Source organism: Oreochromis niloticus, linkage group LG7 (genome assembly GCF_001858045.2).
Source record: "Oreochromis niloticus isolate F11D_XX linkage group LG7, O_niloticus_UMD_NMBU, whole genome shotgun sequence".
In the NCBI taxonomy this organism is placed as follows: domain Eukaryota; kingdom Metazoa; phylum Chordata; class Actinopteri; order Cichliformes; family Cichlidae; genus Oreochromis; species Oreochromis niloticus.
Genome location: NC_031972.2, coordinates 982,330 through 1,002,427, shown reverse-complemented (window position 1 = coordinate 1,002,427; position 20,098 = coordinate 982,330). Strand labels below are relative to the sequence as shown.

Below are 20,098 nucleotides of genomic sequence, written 5' to 3'. Positions count from 1 at the left end.
CATCGTGGATCGATTGCTTTTCCCTGGACCCAGCTCTAGAAAGCGACACGCTAATTGGCTGAGACTAATACCGCCGATCTGTATACAGTTTAGCAGTTAGCGCTCATGCTAACTGTAGCTGGTTGGTTCCATTATCGCAGATAGAGATCTGCTGAAGGCGTGCTGCTGTACGCTAACGGCCGTCTCTTAGCTTTCCTGCCAAAGTCACCGCGAAAGGTTGCGTTTATTATGGCGTTTTCTAAAACATGGAAGCAGTGTTGAGCCTCGTGTCGTTAACTGTCACGAAGGTTTTACAGTTCTCCGGACTGACGGACAGCTGGAATGCCCTGAGGACCAAAAAGATGGAAGAGAAAGCGTTAGAAGTGTACGGTACGTTCAGCCGGTAATGGAGGCTCTGGTCTCATAAACACGGCTCTACTGCACTGTCAGCTAACCTGTATACGTACTGTAAGTCTGTAAATCACGGCCAAGATACTGAAAATAAATACCAACGACTGTAAATAATTATTAAATACATACAGTCAGTGATGCTTACCGACACACTGTAAGAAGAATATCCGAGTAAGAGTTTTCTGTCAGTTTTGCTCGCAGATGATTAAATGACGTGCCGAAGTGTCGAGTGTGTAATAAGCTTCAGCAGATGTTATAGATTAGTAGTAAAAACGTAAACTATTGAAGATTAAGTTAAATGTGAGATTATTGAACTGGAGTTTGGTGCGACGAAAGAAAAGATTTGGCTGGTTAAACATGTGGAAAAGGGTAGAGAATTAAAACTTACCCTCAACATTTGACCTATTTTTAACTGTCCTCCTCAGTAAAACTACATGAAGTTTCCATCCAGCCGTCCTGGCCTTGAACCTCACAGTGATTCTGGGCATTCACTGATTTCTTTGAACGGTTCTTGTTCCAGGGTGGACTGCTTTAAAAAACAAGATCTGGGTGCTCAACTCTGAATTCATTTTGATTGGACACAAGTGTTTATACCGACATGTTTACCTACATGTGCTGAAAGCTTCTAATAAAAGATGTTGGAGGTTCTATAATGTCTTTAAACTTGGCCGAGGCCTGTTAACTTCTCATTAGTGATCATGGTTAATTACAACTGACAGATTCTCTTGGCAGCATAAAAAGGATTTGTTTGACAGCACTCACTGGATTGACCAATACTGGGAACAATGGGAAAGTCCAACCATCTCAGTGAAGATCTAAAAAGCAGAACTGTAGATTTACACAAGTTGAGAAGTCTCTCTGAGCCATTTATGAACAAGGTTCCAGGATCACACAAGTACAAGTTACTCAGATCTGTCACCACTGAGGTCTGGGAGAAGACCCAGACTGTCCCCCTCAGCTTAAATGAGCAGCTGGCCGGGTGAAACGGGGACACAGTGGGGAGTTCCAACAGGACAATGATCCCAAACACACATCAGACCTGGTTTTGGATAAAGCAGGCTAACACTGGGCTTAGCATTGAGCCTTTCTAAACCCCCAAAAATTTGTGGACCAATTTAAATGAACTCGACTGATTCAGCAAAGGAGAGCGGTCAAATATCAGCCAGACATGCCAGACGCTTGTTGATGGATACAGAAACATGTGGTTGAGGTGCATCTTGCTAAGTGCAATTTAACCTGACATTCATGGGGGTGTATGTATATATCTGAGCCTGAGAGCCTTTAGACTCACTTCCTTCACAGTGACCTTCCTACAGGTCAACTCTGCAGCAGGAAAAACTCTGAATTTCTTAGACTCTTCGTATCGTTCTCAGTTTGTTTCAGCTGATCCTCAAACACGAGGCTTTGCCTGTTTTCTCATTTTAATCTCGCTGTCACGTGACTCATGTTTTCTTTTTCTGGCCTCCATCAGATGTGATCAAATCGATCCGTGACCCAGAGAAGCCCAACACGCTGGAGGAGCTGGAGGTGGTGACGGAGAAGTGTGTGGAGGTGCAGGAGCTGGGAGAAGACGAGTACCTCATCATCATCAGGTTCTCCCCCACCGTCCCCCACTGCTCCCTGGCTACGCTGATCGGTGAGTCGATGATTGAACCAGGTCTGAGTTATTTCAGCTCCTGTTAGGAGGACAACTCCGAATATTCCCAACAATCTATTTCTACGGTTTATGGGAAATCTTTGGAGATCAGCAGGAGACGCTTACAGGAGGAACCTCATTTGAAAAACGAATTTTAGCTTCAACAAAAAGAAACCAGAGTGAAAAATCAACATGAGCCTAAAGACAAGACTGAACACTTAAAAATGAAATCAAGTTAAAAACAATCAGGAAATAAAAAGTTTAAACAACCACCAGTCACACACCAGTCTGTCTCCACCCCAGAAGCTCCTGTTAGTTGGGATGCTGTGTGCAGTGTAAGTAACACTGCATCTACTGGAGCACAGAAAGATGTGTCGGTGTTTAAACTTAGAAAATGAACCATTTTAATAAAACGATGAGCTCATTTTGAGTCTGATGGCAGGAACGTGTTTCGTGTTTCTCACGGTGGCGTCCGCTCGTCGTTTACATCAGTGCATAAATGTCTGTGAGCCAAAGAGAGCCGCTGCTCGACGTAGTTTTGTGCAGATTGTGAACCTCTGCTCGTCTTTCCTTCTCACCTGCTGCCAGTGACCTGATTACCTCGGCCGAGGTCACCTGGTCTGTGTTTGGTGTCGTTCTGTCTGTGGACGCGTAGCTGGATAAACTGTCAGGGCTTCAGGTAGAGCAGGGTCAGGTTAGTTTCCATCATTCTTACAGGTGTGGTGTGTGTTTTCAGCATATAGAAAGTACTGTATACAGATTTAAAATGTGATGTCACCTTTGACCTCTGACCTCTCCTTCCATGCTGATAGACTGATATGAAGTGATAATAATGTAATATAGGCTACATACCGGCATTTAAGGAATACTCATGTCACCTTTGACCTCTGACCTCACGCTGCCTTTTTTCAAAGTGTGTTTTTATCGTTAAAGAAAGCGTCGTCAGGTTAGTCAGAAATATACTGCAGTATAATATTAGTCCTGCTTACAGTTTGTGTAATCAGAGTAAACCTCTGTCACACTGCCCGTATCTGAGTTTTACTGCATCACAAACTTGTTAAAGTAGATTTAATAAGAGCAAAGAAAACCAATGAACATGTAGAAAACAGCATCGTGCCCTGACAGCGAGCTGCCCCGCTGCTTCTCCTTCTTACTAAATGTGCCTGTTTTCATGGAGAATAGTAGAAATCTCAGTTTAAACATTTGATGTGTTTTCGCTCTTCTGTTGGGAATAAAACATGAATATTTATGAGAGCTGCACATCACTGAATCCTTGTGGAACGGGGTCGTAACCACCTGTTTTATTTTAATTAGAAGTTTGTTTCCCTTTTAATCACAGTCCAGTCTCTCCATCACCCCTGTAAGGCCGCCGTGCTGGCAGCCACAGAGCTCGTACTTATTATTCTGGACGTCCTCACAGCGTCGGCGCTGCAGTGACAGAGTCTGCCCGAGGACGCTCTTAATGTGATGAGCAGCAGGAAATAACCGACGCCTCGCTTTTAGCTCACAGCGATCTCTGGAAGCTGTGTGTGTGCGTGTGTGTGTGTGTGTGTGTGTGTGTGTGTGTGTGTGTGTGCGTGTGTGTGTGTGTTCTTGTCTAGCTATCTTTGTGAGGACCGAAATCTGCATTCTACTATACTTGTGAGAACCAGCAGTCACTTGTGAGGACACACAACCCGGTCCTCACATTTTTGAAGGCATTTAAAGCCATTTTTGAGGCTCAAAACGTGGTTTTAGTGTCAGGGTTACAATTAGGTTATGGTTAGGTTTAGGGTAAGGGTTAGGCATCCATTTTTAATGGTTAGGGTTAGGGTAAGGGGCTAGGGAAACCATTATGTCAATGAGGGTCCTCACTGACATAGCTGAACGGGGTTGTGTGTGTGTGTGTGTGTGTGTGTGTGCGTGTGTGTGTGCGTGTGTGTGTGTGAAAGCAAATAAAACTGTAACCAGACAGCGCTGCTGCATCATGGAGAGCCTTTTAACACAGCTGTGGGGGGTTAGCCCACAGCTGTGGCTCCATTTTGGGATGTTTTATCGGCCCGCTCCAGCTCCTTTTCCTATTTCTATCAAACTGTCAGAGCGACAGAGTGAATCTTTCTCAAAACAGACTATATAAAACCCGATATATGCTGTGGCGGCTGAAGACATCACTGGGAGCAATGATTAATTTAGCAACTAATGGGAAAAGTTGGTTTGTTTTGAATGGGAGTCTGCTCTCAAGATTCAAGGTTCAAAGTGTTTATTGTCATGTGTCACAAGAGAAGTTTTTACTTGGCTTTGATTTCAAACTCCAAGTTTGGAGACTTTCTTTGGAAATGAGATGAAGCACGTGCTTCATCTTCTCATGTTTGATGTTCCTGTTTGCTGTCAGTGTTTGCTGTTTTCCTCATCAGTAAACTCTGACACACACCCGTCTAATCTGCTGCTAACGTTGCTCTTCGTCAGCAGTGATCAGTGTCTGATGGGCTTCTTCTGTGTCTGCAGGCCTGTGCTTACAAGTCAAGCTCCAGCGATGTTTGCCATTTAAACACAAGGTGAGTTTCAGCGTGACGTGAGTCGCTGCACCCAAACCACAGATGACACATTTTGACCCTGACCTCCTCTGGCATCAAGCACCCATAGATCCTTTTTATCTTGATGTGGTGGTCAGGCCAGTGCAACGAATCTCTCCTGTTTGTTTTGGTCTCCAAGTCTTAGCACTTTGGGCCAAACAGGGTTCAGCCAGAGCTGCTGGAAAATCACCAGCTTTAGTTTGAATTCCAATTTTTGGCAAGCAAATGAACATTTAAAAAAACTTTATTAGGTATGACAGATGTACAGAGAAAATACACAAAGAAGGTTTGATGGGGTTTGATTTGAACCTTTGCGTTTAGCGCTTAGCATCACCTTTTTCCCCGCCCACTTTCTACTCTTGGTCAGGGTTTAGGCGGAGCTCGTCACAGTCTAGGTTAAAATGCGCACCAGCTTCTCAGTGATGCCACAACAAGGTGGTCAGCTGACCTCTGCCAAACGACACTTTTGCTTTCAGCCATTTTCTGACTTCAGTTGTAGAAAAATGGCATCAAGAGAGATTTGCCAAAACCTGCAGTTCCTCTAACATCCACTAGAGGCTCCAGCAGTGAGTCGGTCCCCATAAACTCCCAGGTTACAATAATATGTTTTGTATCAGGTACATAAGCTCTCGATAGATAATTTCCCCTGAGGGGTGAATTTATTTATAACCTGTTTAAATTACATTAAAACATAAAGTCTGGATGGTTAGGGGCGTGGCCTATGCGACAGCTTTGGCTATGTATAAAGCAACTAGTAGTTTCACCTGGTGCTGTGTTTGTGTGCACAGAAGTTTGAACTGCCCTCCAAACTCAGATGTGACAAAACAAATTGAACGTTCCCACAGAGAACAAAAGGAAGGAGTCGAAGCTTCCTGGACGGACACAGCTGTTCTCTCATTAACACATCAATAAGCGCCAGTCGGAGAAACGGAGGCAGGAATACCGCTGTGGACGAACTCTCCGCTGGCCTTGGCAGCCCGTTAGCGGTTTATTCATGAGCTCGTTGGAGAGGTTTCAGCATCAGAGATTGAGGAGTTCTTGGACTGTTATCAGACAGACAGGAGAGGGTGCAGGCAGCTGGAGAGCTGCAAGCTTCATCATTAAAGCTGCTTTACAAACGAGACAAGTAGCCTCTTAATTAGAGGAGTGATTTTAATCAGCAGTGCTGGACAAAGCAGCTTCACACTGGCAGAAAAAGTTATCAGGGTAATGAAAAGTTTGTTTAATGGAGCCTGATTTCTGCAGGAAGCTCTCACTGACTGTTTGCATAGCAATTAATCCAAACCACATGGGAACATTAAAAATACAGTGAGTGATTATTTCAGGTTATTTGGTACAAAAACTCTTATTTGTATTATTGGTGTTTAATCATCTCTTCCTGATTCTCCTAAAAAATAATCTCACATTCGGTTAAACTTATAATTAATAGGTAACACATGAAAAGTGCATAAACATGCTCATTTCTTCCTGATGTTGCCCTAATTACATTTTACCTGCAGATTAGACGAGCCTGACGAGCGCTGGTTAAACAACAACAACAGCTGGTTATAAGCTAACGCTTTCCTGACTGTTCTTCTCATTAACAGTTTGATTTCATTCGCATCATGTGAGAGTTTATTCAGTAAGTGTTCAAGTCCGAGGCTAACAGTGCCCGATAGAGGCTAACAGAGGCTAACAGTGCCCGACAGAGGCTAACAGAGGCTAGCAGTGCCCGACAGAGGCCAGCAGTGCCCGACAGAGGCTAACAGAGGCTAGCAGTGCCCGACAGAGGCCAGCAGTGCCCGACAGAGGCTAGCAGTGCCCGACAGAGGCTAACAGAGGCTAGCAGTGCCCGACAGAGGCTAACAGAGGCTAGCAGTGCCCGACAGAGGCTAACAGAGGCTAGCAGTGCCCGACAGAGGCTAGCAGTGCCCGACAGAGGCTAACAGAGGCTAACAGTTCCCGACAGAGGCCAGCAGTGCCCGACAGAGGCTAACAGAGGCCAGCAGTGCCCGACAGAGGCTAACAGAGGTTTTAGATGTGTCCTTGATCCATCACAGCTGATTTAAATGGCTAAATGACCTCCTCAACATGTCTTGAAGTTCTCCAGAGGCCTGCTAATGAAGTCATTTGATTCAGGTGTGTTGACCCAGGGTGAGCTCTAAAACCTGCATGACACCGGCCCTGCACCAGATGTTCTCTTGGCCAAAGCTCGGTTAGTTTCCAGCCTTGTCTTCCTGCCACATGATAGCGTTTCTCTGCCCATTGGGGACCAAGTCCTATCACTGAAACCAGTCATCTGAGAGCAGTCTCAGTCATCGAGTGTTCACGCTTGAGTTTTAAATGATGAATGGCGTCTGTTGTTCTCTGAGCCGCAGGAATCCCGCTTTATTTCTGTCTCTCCGAGCTTCTAATCCTAAACCACCTTCCTCTGTGTTTCTCTCTTTTGCAGAGCCGAGCTTTCAAATCCTCTGTTAACTGAATAAAAGCTGGATAAATAACTCTGAAACAAGCAGCCCGTTAACACCGCTTCTTGTTCTTTGTCTTCTCAGCTGGAAATTTACATTTCGGAAGGAACACACTCTACTGAAGAAGACAGTAAGTCTGCCTCATTTATTTTTAAAAGGTATTTTCATGGATTGTGTGGAACACGCAGCTAGAAGTATTCAGCAAAGACAGCAGGGGTTCAGGAGGATCCACGAATGTTTGATGCAGCTTTTAGAAACCACAGATTGTCTTTTACCTGAAGGGATCTGCTGTTAGAAGCCAAGATGGCTCCTCTACTCACTCTCTGGGTGCGTTCATGGTATTTACATGTCTGACTTTGCTTCTAACCCTGTCCTACTGTTTTAGTCACGTGCTACCCCAGCTCTGCACAGGTTCCTATGGTTACTATTATTTTTACTGTCTTTAGGTTTAATTTACACAAAACTTAAGAATTATGGGATTAAAGTGCTCAACATGTAAAAGTATTAGCAGATTAGCAGATTAGTAGATGGTGCAAGATAAAAAAATAATATCAAGAGATTATCTGTTCAGATAACTTACATGAACGACTTTTAAAAAATGGAGCAAACTGACAAAATACAACAAAAGGTTAGAGTGAAAACCTAAAATTCACCACAGAGTGATAAAGTACAAAGAGACAATGAAGAGGCCAAAACGCTGCACGAACATTACAGCACAAACATGAGCAAGTGGTTCACAGAGCACATGGTGTCATTAACCATTAAAATCCCAAATCTGAAACATCAGCACTGATCCAGCTGACACTGATACCTGATCCAGCTCAGAGTTACTCAGAAATGTGGTGAAATCTTTACAAAGACTCAGATAAACCTGAGCTGGGAGCAACAGCAGAGGTCCTAGATTGGAGCCCTGAGGAACACTAAGAGATGATATGTTGGCGCTAAGCCGCGCTCTCTGAGGTTATCTAAAAACCAGCTCAGCGACTTCCAAACGTTACAGGAGGGGGCAGCACATGGCCGCGTTTCTTGTGTGGTCCAGTTGTCAGAGCGTTTGTGTCGTCTCTGTTTTTGTCTCAGTTAACAAACAGATCAACGATAAAGAGCGAGTGGCGGCCGCCATGGAGAACCCCAACTTGAGAGAGATCGTGGAGCAGTGCGTCACCGAGCCGGACGACTGACTGCTTGGACCGTGTGTGTGTGTGTGTGTGTGTTTGTGTGTGTGTGTGTGTGTGTGTGTGTGTGTGTTTGTGTGTTTGTGTGTGTCCATAGTGCCTGAAAATTACACTCAGAGGACTGCTTAGCGCTCGCCTGAAGGTGGAGCCTCGTGTTGGCTCGCCGGACCGTGTTGGGGGGATTTGGGGGATTGTTTTGGAGGCTCCTCAGGGGGGAAGTCTGAGCCATAAAGAGCAGCGTCAGAGGCTGAACTCAAACAGCAGGTGTGTGTGTTGACTTTCTCATCATTCCCTGCTGGAGGGACTCTCCCTGAGCGGCGGCGTTTATCGCTGTCGTCTGCTAAGGGTGACACGAGACGCTGCAGGCGGAAGTGGGCAGGGCAAAAAGAGACTGTCCTCCTTCCATGTCATCGTGCAGACTGGGTGGTTCTGTGGAGACTCTGTGAATCTGTGGCTTTACCTCCTTTTATATACAAGAAGAGAGAGAAGCACAGATGTTTCCAGCTTTTCTTGTAATGGTTGTTTTTTGGCGTCTGTCTTTTTCTAAATGCACTTATCGAGATTTATCTGAGGGGGTCGTTATTTTTAATGAGTAAGATGTAAAAATCTAATTTACTAAATAACCAGGTAATAAAATTAGATTAAAAGTGGACCTGTGTTCCTCGTTTTGTTCTTGTTTCCTGTCATAAATCTCCTGTTCCTTCATATTAACTTGATCAAAGTTTGTAATTATGAGCTCAGTGTATGTACCGTCATCCCTGTGAGCCGATAGGTCAGGCTGCAGACTCACTCATTTTATCAGGTTTTTCTACTCCTGGAACTTTATGATGTCACAGAGAACGGTGGAACAGCCAGAACTGAAAGATCTCACATGTACACGAGTATTTTTAATAACAGGCAAGTTCATGTTGATGAACATCTCAGTCGTCAATATTCTCTCAAGTGCTGCCGAGAGCACGCCAAAGCAGCGGGTGTCGATATCATCCCAACCAATCAGTCAGTCAGATGGCCACAAACAAGAACGCGGCGCACAGGCTGATGTCCAAAACCAGAGATGAAGGTTCACTTTCAGCATTGGAAGACTAAATTTTATTTCCTTGTTTTGGAAAATCCTCACCGTCACAGGAGTTTCTCAAAGACCGCACAGAGGCATGAACTGCGTATCATGCAAAGCTGCTCTAGTAAAGCACAGAGCAGATGAATCGTTTCATTTACGACTGCAAAGCTACAGCTGAGAGCCGCCGTTACAGACAGGAAGTGCTGGAGAACAGTGAGGCTCTAAAGTCGGCTCGTAGGATCGATTTGACCAATGGCGACATCTGAACCCGACTCCTGCTCCTGTGCTAAATATCTCACCCTTAAACTTGGCACTGATCCAGCTGCTGTCTGGTACTGATGAGGCAACAGCTTTTTCTTTTTTACTGCGTAATAATAATAAAAGTAATTGTGCTGGAAAACCAACACTGGCAGCTAAAATCACTGAAAACGCTCCAGAAACTTCTCATAATTACCCTCAAACTGTAACTACAACTCTGACCACCAGGGGGTGACGTCGCCAGCAAACTGTTGCAATCTTTCCATCTTTTCCTTCAGTTTCCTCAACAGATTTGACCTTATCCCAGAAAAAAAGGGTGTTCTTAATAACCTGGTTAAATAAAGGTTACACTGACTCGCTGCACCAGTTTGTGGTACAAATGATGAAAGTACAGCCCAGCTGAAGTTCATCCTCAGACGAGTCCACATCCTGTCGAGGCTTCAATAAAACCAGATAAATGCACAACTCTTTGTTTCAAACTTGAATGACTCCCCTCAGGTGGACCTGCGTGTGAAAACTGTGTTTTTTTCCACTGCAATGATGTCGCATCAGCTGCTGGGGGCGCTGTTGGTCTTGGGTAAAGATCCTGAGAGGATGTAAAATGATAATTAAAGCTATGTTATTTGAGGACCTCAGATCTGAATAATCAGGGCCGACTGGTCGACATCAGAGTGAGCGTGTGGGTTTTCTAGTCTTCGGTTCGGCGGCATCCTCTCGCTGCTCGGGCTTGTTGTTTTGCTGCAGACGGCAGTTTCTGAGGTCTGCAGCTGAAGTGCTGAGAACAACAACACAGAGGAGGTTTTAGACCTCATCAAATCCCCTCACACCGACTCATCACGCTCACAGCCACCACACTGTTGTTACTGGGACTGAACACCGATTGCTGTTTTTCTCTTCCTCTCATGAATGGAAAGTTTAGACGATGAGGGGGGAATACAAAAGTCCAGAGGTGCAGGAAAGAGCAGGGGAATAGTAAAAGGAGGAGATCACACTCAGAATAAGGCCTGAAATGTCATTTTTCTGCAGTCTGCTGCTGATGGACTTCTCAGACATCAATGATGCCTTTCGTTACCTAAAGCAATAAAGTCATCAGGATAGAGGTGATGCTAAAAACGATGGTTAAAAATTCCTCTCTTTGCCCCCAAATCAGGTTTTTAAAGCTTCCCTCTGGTTAAGTTGTACTTGTATCTTCCATGTAGCAGAATGATCCCACAGATTGAATTCAGGAGTCTCTGAGTCCTCTGTCGCTTTCCTAACAGTGTGTCTGCACACACCCCGGCTGCTCAGTGCTGATGCTTCCCAGTGTGCTCTCAGGGTTCAAATGGACATTTTATGATGAAAGCATTTTGAGAATCATCACATGAATGTTCAAATTTTCCCGTGTGATGTGGTGACACTGCATGAAATACTTTAAAAACAACGCGTCGCTTGTCTTGAATGTCATATCTGCCTCATCAGGGGCATTTCCAGGTTTGTTGTGTTCCAGGACTGACATGGTGGAGTGGGCAGGAAATCCGAAGAGGGGGTTGGAATTAAATAAATTTTTTTTGCCTAAAATATATATTGTAAGGTAAAGACCCTCCAACAATACAAGGAAAAAACAATGATATGACCCCCTAAGAGCAAGAACTTTGGCAACAGTGGAGAGGAAGAACTCCCTTTTAACAGGAAGAAACCTCCGGCAGAAGCAGCAGAATCCACATTTATGAGATTTACAAAACCATCACAAAAATACAAAAAGTTTCTATATTTTTAAAATTGTGAATCTAATTTAGTTGCATTTTTATAGTATTTATAAAACATAAAAAGTACATACAAAAATATTCGGATATTTTTAGAAACTATATTTTAAAATAGTTATGTTTAACAATAGCTACTGATTTTAAATGATGATGAAATTTAAAATGTTCAAAATTGTTAAATTTGTGGATATCTTCATTGATGTTATCTTATTATTACTTTTCAGCAAGTTTATCAATTTCTTTGTAGAATAATTTTTTTCAAGATATAGAACTCATACGAGTGAAATTACTCAGTTTATATCTTTTGAAAATATTTTATTATTTGCAGTTATTATTACTACTCCTGTATCATTGTTTTAATTTTTTTTTACAATGAAAACACATCCAATAATAACTGATCTTTGCGCGATTACAGAACTCAGACGTCTTTTTGTGCAATCTTCACTCAGTGCATCAGATGTTAGATTTTTAGTTACAGCATTAAACGAAACTTTAACATCTTTTCTTTTTAAATGAACATCACATGTGTGTGAAATTATGTTACATTTATAAATGTATTTTTTTTGTGGTAGTTTTCAGTTCATGTTTATTCACAGTTTTTCTTATTTTGTATGACATTATTTAAAATTCCAGGAAAATTCTGTAAAATTACAAATCTTCTTCTCCCCACTGAGTCAAACAGTTCAGTCAGTCGCGTCTGTGAAGACCAGCTGACTGCTCCTGCGTCCCTGATGATCACGGTCGGGTCCATCGGGACAAAGGCATTATTCACATTAACAAACACAGTTTTCTCGGGTTTGTTTCCACAATAATAACAAAAAACATATAAGATTCAAAGTTCTTGAGATCTTTTCGCGGATTTGGATCAATTAAAAATTTTAGATTTTGTCTCAGCCTGAGGCGATTTTCTGTTTGTCCCACGAGGTTTAACACCAAGGTGTCCACTGAGTGTCCATTAAAAAACACACCATCATCGTAAAGGTGGTGAAACTGTCCCCGGTGGGCGCAGACAGACACCATCACGTGGCAGGCAGAACACGCTGAAACAGACCACAGTGAGCCAAGGCTGAGTGGATCCATCCACGACACCAGGTTAGTCATTAATCTGCTTCTGTCTGGATTACTGCTCATCCTCAGCTTAATGCCCACGCTGACACCTCACTCAGCCCGAGAGGGATTCTCGGAGGGGCCGAGAGTGACGTTGGGGGTTTTTGTGTGTTAAAAAATGAAAAATGAGGCAAAGAGAAGAAAGCTCCCGATTCAAACCCCCGGCTGGTGTCTGCCGCCTGCCTCAAGGCTCCAGCGCTCCTCCGTCAGCGATCAAACACTGGCACATCCGCGGGTCGAGGGTGGCACAGGCGCTCAGCGAGCAGCGCTGCCTCTGCTGTGCTGAATCATCGGCTCGTCTGACAGCGGAGGCTGAGAGTGCCGCAGGGACGCCTTTGATAACAGGGGAAGGGGAAGAGGTGATTTGCATTCAGTGTCAAAACATAATTTCCAGGACTCCAGCACTGAAACGGGCTGCGAGGAAGAGAGAGCTCAAACACTGCTGCTGCGGCCTGATGGGAAGCAAACTGGGATTTTAATTTCATGCTACACATCCTGGACCCAGCTCTCAGAACAGAAGCGTAATGATTTTGTGCATTCCTGCGACACTTCTGATTCTGATCAGCTGGTTCGCAGCGGACACGTTTTACATAACCGGATTATGTAAATGTCAAAAGAAAACATGTTGAATAAATACTCGCGATTCTTCCTAATATCCAAGATGACTTCAGGGTAAGTGAGCGTGATATTATTCACTTTGTGAACTCTGCCTTTTCTGTCTTCCATCGCTCTTTGAATTTACAGCATCTTTATGTGAGGAAACATCCCACACGGTCCCCAAACACCTCTCAGCCCGAGCATCGCAATGCTGAGCAGAAAAGCCACTGTTGAGGAGAAACTTCACCACAAACTAGTTTCCACGTTAAGCGTGGAGGGAAAACACGCAAATGCTGGACGCTCAGAGAAAGAGCAAAAACAACAAGGAAAGGTCCGTGAAGAACACGAGGGATGTTGGAAGGCCTGAAAACCGAGCTAGATCTGAACAAGAGAAAGAGAAGAGCAAACCCTCACAGCCACTTTGTTAGGTACAGCTGCTTGTTACAGCAAGTATCTAATAAGCCAATCACGTGGCAGCATTTAGGCACGCAGACGTGGTGAAGATGACCCGGAGTTCAAGCTGAGCAGCAGATATCAGTGACTTTGAATGATGCGTGGTCGTTGGTCGGAGTATTTCACAAGAGTCGGGCCGATTGGAACGAGCAGAGCTTCACCTGAGCGCGTGCAGAGCTTCACCACGTGTGACGCCCGCTTTGACCGCCTGGCTGCTGATTTCTGCACGTGCAGGTTTGTGGCAGTGGATACCTGCGCGTGTGGAACTGCTCGTGAATATATTCGGTTTTGTGTGGTATTTAAACAAAACTCTGACTCCATAGTTTCGTCTCTCAGATCGCGTGGACCACATGCATCTTAGCACTGCTAAATCTCAGATCTGCATCAAACTTTCATGGTCCACATTTTTTGATGTGTGTGTGAGCGGACCGCTCTGATATTTAGCTTCATATATCCACCATGTATCTCCATCCATGTTCATATTTCAGTGTGAAAGTGGGTCGATGGGCCTTTTAAAAAATAAAAAGCTCAAACTTCACAGCACTCATTATATATGCTCAAACTCTGGACCATAACATTTTTAGCTAAAGCAGAAAATGTGATGATATGGGAGGAAATTACCCCTGTAGTGAAAGCTGTATTAATATTGCAGTTTAGTATTATTTTCTGATATTGTCGATGGGGGAAGAGAAGAGCAGGGAGAGCTGCTGTGTGGTCTGAAGATGCTTGTCCTGATGTAGAGGACCAGGACACGTCCTGACCAGCTAAAGCTGTCTCAGTACCCACAGGATGAGGATGTATGGAAAACAAGAGCCTTCGCTGCTTTGTCTGTATCAACACATTTGTGAATTTTGGAGTCAAAAATTGTGGAGGCACTGAGCTTGTTTAAAAAAACATGAAAGGACACCGTCACACGGGGACGGTGTAGTTTGGAACTGCTATAAAGCAAAGCTATTCCAAGGCAGTGTTTCCCAGCTCCCGCAGATAGGAACAGCTAGCTCCGCTAAAACAGATGAAAGGAGTACCTGCAGCATGCTGAGGCAGTGACCTGCATGTAAGCAAACAGTGCCATTTTTAGTTCATGAAGAACTCTCAGAAAGTCACAATAAAAGCTGTCTCCATAACTTTGTTGGAGCCGTCTGATCCTGTCTCAGACGGGTGTACACCTCCATCAAACAGCGCATAGCTCCGTCACAACGACATGACAGAGTGCTGTCCATTAGGAGAGAGATGAGGGCTCCACTGTGGCTGATGAGGCCACCTCCAGGAGAAGCAGAGAAAGTGGTGCTGATGTTGTAAGACAGAAGTCTGCACCTCTGCTTCAGGAAAACAGGAGAAAATCCGACTAAAGAAACGGAAACAACTGTGTCAAACGACGCCGTGTCGGGGGGCTGTGTCCCGGCATGTTTCAGGTTGTGATTTTTTTGTAGTTCTTTGTGTTTGGAATGTTTAGTTTCTGTTAGTTAGTATTAGTTACTCTTTGCTTTGATTGGATGCCATCTCAGCTCGGTGTCTCGTCTCCGCCGTCTGTCATGCGTGTCCATGTACGCCCATCATGTCTCGTTCCTTCTTCCCTTTCTCTCTCGTTCTCCTCCCTCTTTCTGTCTTTCGTACCAAGCTTGTGTGTCCCGGTTTACGTCTCCCTGTGTTTCCTGTTTTATTTTGAAAGTCTTGTGTTTCCATGTTCAGTGTGCTTAATTTTGCTTCCCTGTGGCGTCATGTTCATTTGTGTCAGCTGTGTTTCCACTTCCCTCATTATTGTGTAGTTAAGCCCTCTGTCTTCCTGTGTTCAGCGTCAGGTCGTCAGTTTGTGTGGCTTCATGTCATGTTTTCAAGTTTTGTTTTTTCCAGGTTCATGTTTATGTTTTTTCATGTCTTGATTTAGCTTCATCAGCTCAGATCATATTTTAGTTTTCGCCATTGTTTCTCGTTCCTACGTTTTTCTAACAGCCATAATAAAGCCTCGCTTTTTGTCAATCTTCAGTTCTGTCTCTCATGTTGTTTGTATTTGGGTCCGCTCCACAAACACCCGGCATCCCGGCTGTGACACACAGCTTCCCACAGTGTTTCTGTTTTCATTCAATTCAATTCAATTTTATTTATACAGCGCCAAATCACAACAACAGCCGCCTCAAGGTTCTTTATATTGTAAGGTAGCTCGTAAAATAATACATACAGAGAAAAACCCAACAATCATATGGCCCCCTATGAGCAGCACTTTGGCGACAGTGGGAAGGAAAAACTCCCTTTTAACAGGAAGAAACCTCCGGCAGAACCAGGCTCAGGGAGGGGCGGGGCCATCTGCTGTGATTGGTTGGGGTGAGAGAAGGAAGACAGGATAAAGACATGCTGTGGAAGAGAGACAGAGGTTAATAACAGATATGATTCGATGCAGAGAGGTCTGTTAACACATAGTGAGTGAGAAAGGTGACTGGAAAGGAAAAACTCAATGCATCATGAGAATCCCCGGCAGCCTACGTCTATTGCAGCATAACTAAGGGAGGATTCAGGGTCACCTGGTCCAGCCCTAACTATATGCTTTAGCAAAAAGGAAAGTTTGAAGCCTAATCTTGAAAGTAGAGATAGTGTCTGTCTCCTGAATCCAAACTGGAAGCTGGTTCCACAGAAGAGGGGCCTGAAAACTGAAGGCTCTGCCTCCCATTCTACTTTTAAATACTCTAGGAACAACAAGTAGGCCTGCAGTGTGAGAGCGAAGTGCTCTAATAGGGTGATATGGTACTACAAGGTCATTAAGATAAGATGGGGCCTGATTATTTAAGACCTTGTATGTGAGGAGCAGGATTTTGAATTCTGGATTTAACAGGAAGCCAATGAAGGGAAGCCAAAACAGGAGAAATATGCTCTCTCTTTCTAGTCCCTGTCAGGACTCTTGCTGCAGCATTTTGGATTAACTGAAGGCTTTTCAGCGAGTTTTTAGGACATCCTGATAATAATGAATTACAGTAGTCCAGCCTGGAAGTAATAAATGCATGAACTAGTTTTTCAGCATCACTCTGAGACAGGATATTTCTAACTTTAGAGAAGTTGCACAAATGGAAGAAAGCAGTCTTACATATTTGTTTAATATGTGCGTTGAAGGACATGTCCTGGTCAAAATGACTCCAAGGTTCCTCACAGTGTTACTGGAGGCCAAGGTAATGCCATCCAGAGTAAGAATCTGCTTAGATACCATATTTGTTTGAGTGACAAGGGTTAAAACATAACCAAGGATCCAGCTGAAATAACTGCTCTGAATATTATGTCCCCTGAGATGCTCACTGTGGATCAGTTCAAAGAAAAACGATTACCCCGAGTTCCTCTCGAACGACCGCGCTGCTCGCCCCGTCTCTGAGGGACACTCTTTGAATGATGTCACAGATGATGTGTTCTAGTCAGTATGTGTATTTGTTCTCCTTTGACAGCCAGATGTTTGACTGCGTCACAGTCGCTGATCGTCGTTGCACAGGCTGACATGGTAATAAATAAAGAAGGCTGTATTTTGCACTCTCACATCGGTGCTTTTGGGCTCTGTTTATGAACTTGAGCGACCGCAAAGTTAAGCAGACAAACTGAATATGAAGTAGGATGAAAGTGCAGAGAGGAAAGGCAATTGTGCCACTGGATATCTGGGCCTCTGCTTTGATTCTGACCCTTCCTTTGAAGCCGTGCCAGTGGCGTGGCTCACAGGGACGGCGATGTCTGCCCGTCCGTCGGACCGCCGCTTTGATCCAGACCGAAATATCTCAAAATGTATTTGAAGTTATAAACAGTGCAGTTTCTAGCGCACATTACAGCAGCGCTCCCCTCACTGAGACACTTACACAAACACGACTACAGGCACTTATCCTCCGCTCACTTAAACACAAGTTGTTTAAAAATGTTTACGTTGTAGGTTTTAGGAAGTGGGACGCCCCGCCGCTGGTCCTCCTCACAGATGTCCTGGGGATTGAAACGCGTGACGTCAGGTGGGTAAACCTGCTGCATGACCGTGAACAGCTGCTGGAGATGAGCGTGTTCACGTATGTGTGCTGTGATGCTGCGGTGCGAGCACGTGGAAACCATTAGGAACCTCTGGAGGATCTAAATGGAGTCTCTGCACTGGCTGCAGTGATGCTTTCTGAAAGTTCTCTGGGGACCAATCAGAGAGGCCTGAATATCTCTGAAGGGTCCAATTATTTATGAGTTTGTTTGCTTAGTTTATGTGAAGCCCTCAGAGTGTCCATGACCTCATATGCAGAGCATTAAATAACATTAGTGAGACTTAACAGCGGCTAGAAACAGATATCGCATTTCTCAAATACTGGCTCCCTGTTAAACCCAGAATTTAATTTAAAACCGTTCTCCTCACATATAAAGTCCTGCATAATCAGGCCCCATCATATCCCAGTAGTTCCATATTATGCTAATAGAGCACTTCTCTGTCAGACGGCAGAGCCCTCGCTCTCTCCGTGCTGTCTGGAACACAGCACCTCCATCCTGTGTCTGATTTTGTTGCTTCTTCATGTGACTGATGAACAGGACAGCAGGAGGTGGAGTTTGTTTGCGGCATACATCACACGTCTCTATAATCTATTAAACAAACAGACCTGTTTCAGGTTCTTAAAAGTGGCTGGGACAGGAAGTTCTGGGAGGAAACATGGCGGTGTCACAGGTGTCGTGAGCCCACATGTGGAAGTGTCAAAACCATGTCAGATGATGTCACAGAGGACCGTGCAGACAGATGTGCTGCTGCTGCACTGAGCACGGCGACAGCGGAGGATGAGGCCGCGGTGAAGACGCTGAGCTAACCGGCCACGATCGCCTCCCGTCAGGCTCAGCGTGTCTGAAGGTCTCCAGCAGAGATGCAGACCTCGCTCGCAGTTTATTCTCACGCAGCTCGTTGAGAAGTAGCCAGTGAAGCTTCTGCAGGAGGTTTGGAGTAAGCGGGGGGGGGAGGTTTGTGAGATGGGCTTAGAGAGACATGAATACATCACTTTTATTGTTGTTCAGAAAATGAATAATGAGTGTGCTTTTCACCCCAGCAGAGCTCAGAGTTACAATGGTATTAATAACATATCACATAAATGTAAAACTAAGATTTTTCATCCCTTTAAAGATGATGAGATGTTTTAACATCGGCTCATTTCACCCTAAAATCCAAACCGTCTACTCTAAAGCTGCGGTTTCGCTTAAACCTTCTTTCCCTCAGGACTCCAGCGTCTCTATCTGTCCCTCATGTGCAGCTGACATCACAGCTATGGAGCTTTGCTCTGTGGTCCTCCTAAGCTTGGTGTGCAGCTCACAGTATACCGTCCAGCTGGTGGGTTGGATCAGACTGAGAAAAATATTATGTAAAGCTACCATACATGAAACTGTGCAGATGAGGGTTTTGTGTCAAAACACGGTTAATTATCTGTTCTTTCACTGAGCTGAGAGCAACCATGTCGAGTGAAATGTCCTCTCTGGACAACAAATGCGCTGCTTCATCTCATCAACAATGAGAAGTGCGTGCTTTAGCAGCAAGTGATCCTTCATCACTCCTCCAGACCGGCTGATTATACGCACAAGAAGGGCAACGAGCAGGGTGAAATAAGCCGTGTGAGCAGTGCTTCAGTGGGAATCAGAGCTCCTTTGTGCTGTGACATTTTCACTTGTGTAACGTCAAGACAAAAAAGGAACAAACAGAATCCTGAACTCGGTGCATGCTGGCCATCATGAACAGGAGACGAGAGAGATGCACTTTCTACAAACTGCATTACCTCGGCCTTTCCGACACACCTGAAGGAGTGCAGACGTGGCCGGCGCTCTCATCTGCATGCGGCCCAGCCTTCAGCTCTGAGCCCGCTGGAACAAAAGTTGTGTCGCAAGTTTGGAAAGTTTTCATTCCCGCTCCTGTGACAAAAACAAATTTGTTTCTTGGTTCTGCTGTGCTGCTTCATGGTATCAAAGAGGCCCAGGCGGACGGCTCAGAGCTGCGAGATCCAGCGTGAGCGCTGGTCTGGAAAGAATCGAGGAATTATTCTTTAAACTTACAGCTGAAGACACATTCGTCACGAGGAGCATAAATGTGACACCGGTTGCTTTATTTTCTGTACAAACTCGTTGACAAGGATGTTTGTGTGGCGGAAAGTTTTCTGGGCAGTTTGTGAAGCCAGAAAATATCTTTTCCAAGTCCTCCGCATGCTGAACAGTATTTTTAAAGCACCGCAGGAGGTTTAAGTCAAATAATGCAATATATCAAAATACACCAGTCAAAAAAAGAAATGCAGGTTTTATGTCACGAAATACATTTTCAATCACTGTTTTAAATCCATCTCAGTACAAACATGTTCAGTCCCAGCCTGTCGGCCTGCTGAACGCTGGCATGCGTGTCGCTGTGCATTTATGAGGAGGTGAGTTAAATCTCTCAGTTCAGGAGAACAAATGGCCTCACGTTCATTTCGACTGTAACAACGTCCGAAAACTGAATAACAGAGCGCAAACACGGAGGGACGACAGATGAAGCAGGACGGAGGCCAAATAAACACAGTGCTGTGAAAGGTTTCCATACTTGGCACACATGCATGTGTCATAGCAAACTTTAATATTAGAGGAAGATAAACAGAGTGAAAATGATGATTTCATTTATTAAAGTTCTCATTTATGCTGTCAGCAGTGAACCACAGTGAGCATCACACACGTCGCCCTTTGGTTTATATTGTTTGCATA

At 44.5% G+C, this 20,098-nt stretch overlaps 1 protein-coding gene across 3 annotated transcripts; it reads left to right on the top strand.

Moving 5' to 3' along the window:
- The first annotated feature begins 96 nt into the window (after positions 1-96).
- ciao2a (cytosolic iron-sulfur assembly component 2A) lies at positions 97-8,847 on the top strand. 3 transcript variants are annotated; one of them, XM_019360923.2, is made up of 6 exons: positions 97-369; positions 1,862-2,026; positions 4,511-4,560; positions 7,110-7,155; positions 8,103-8,214; positions 8,255-8,847. In XM_019360923.2, the coding sequence occupies exons 1-5, from the start codon at positions 246-248 to the stop codon at positions 8,201-8,203; spliced, it is 486 nt and encodes a 161-aa protein (XP_019216468.1). In that variant the 5' UTR covers positions 97-245; the 3' UTR covers positions 8,204-8,214; positions 8,255-8,847. The 3 variants fall into 3 exon arrangements, with proteins under 3 accessions (XP_019216468.1, XP_019216467.1, XP_019216466.1); XM_019360922.2 differs by having other exon boundaries at positions 8,103-8,230; positions 8,271-8,847; XM_019360921.2 differs by having other exon boundaries at positions 8,103-8,847.
- Positions 8,848-20,098: the final 11,251 nt, after the last annotated feature.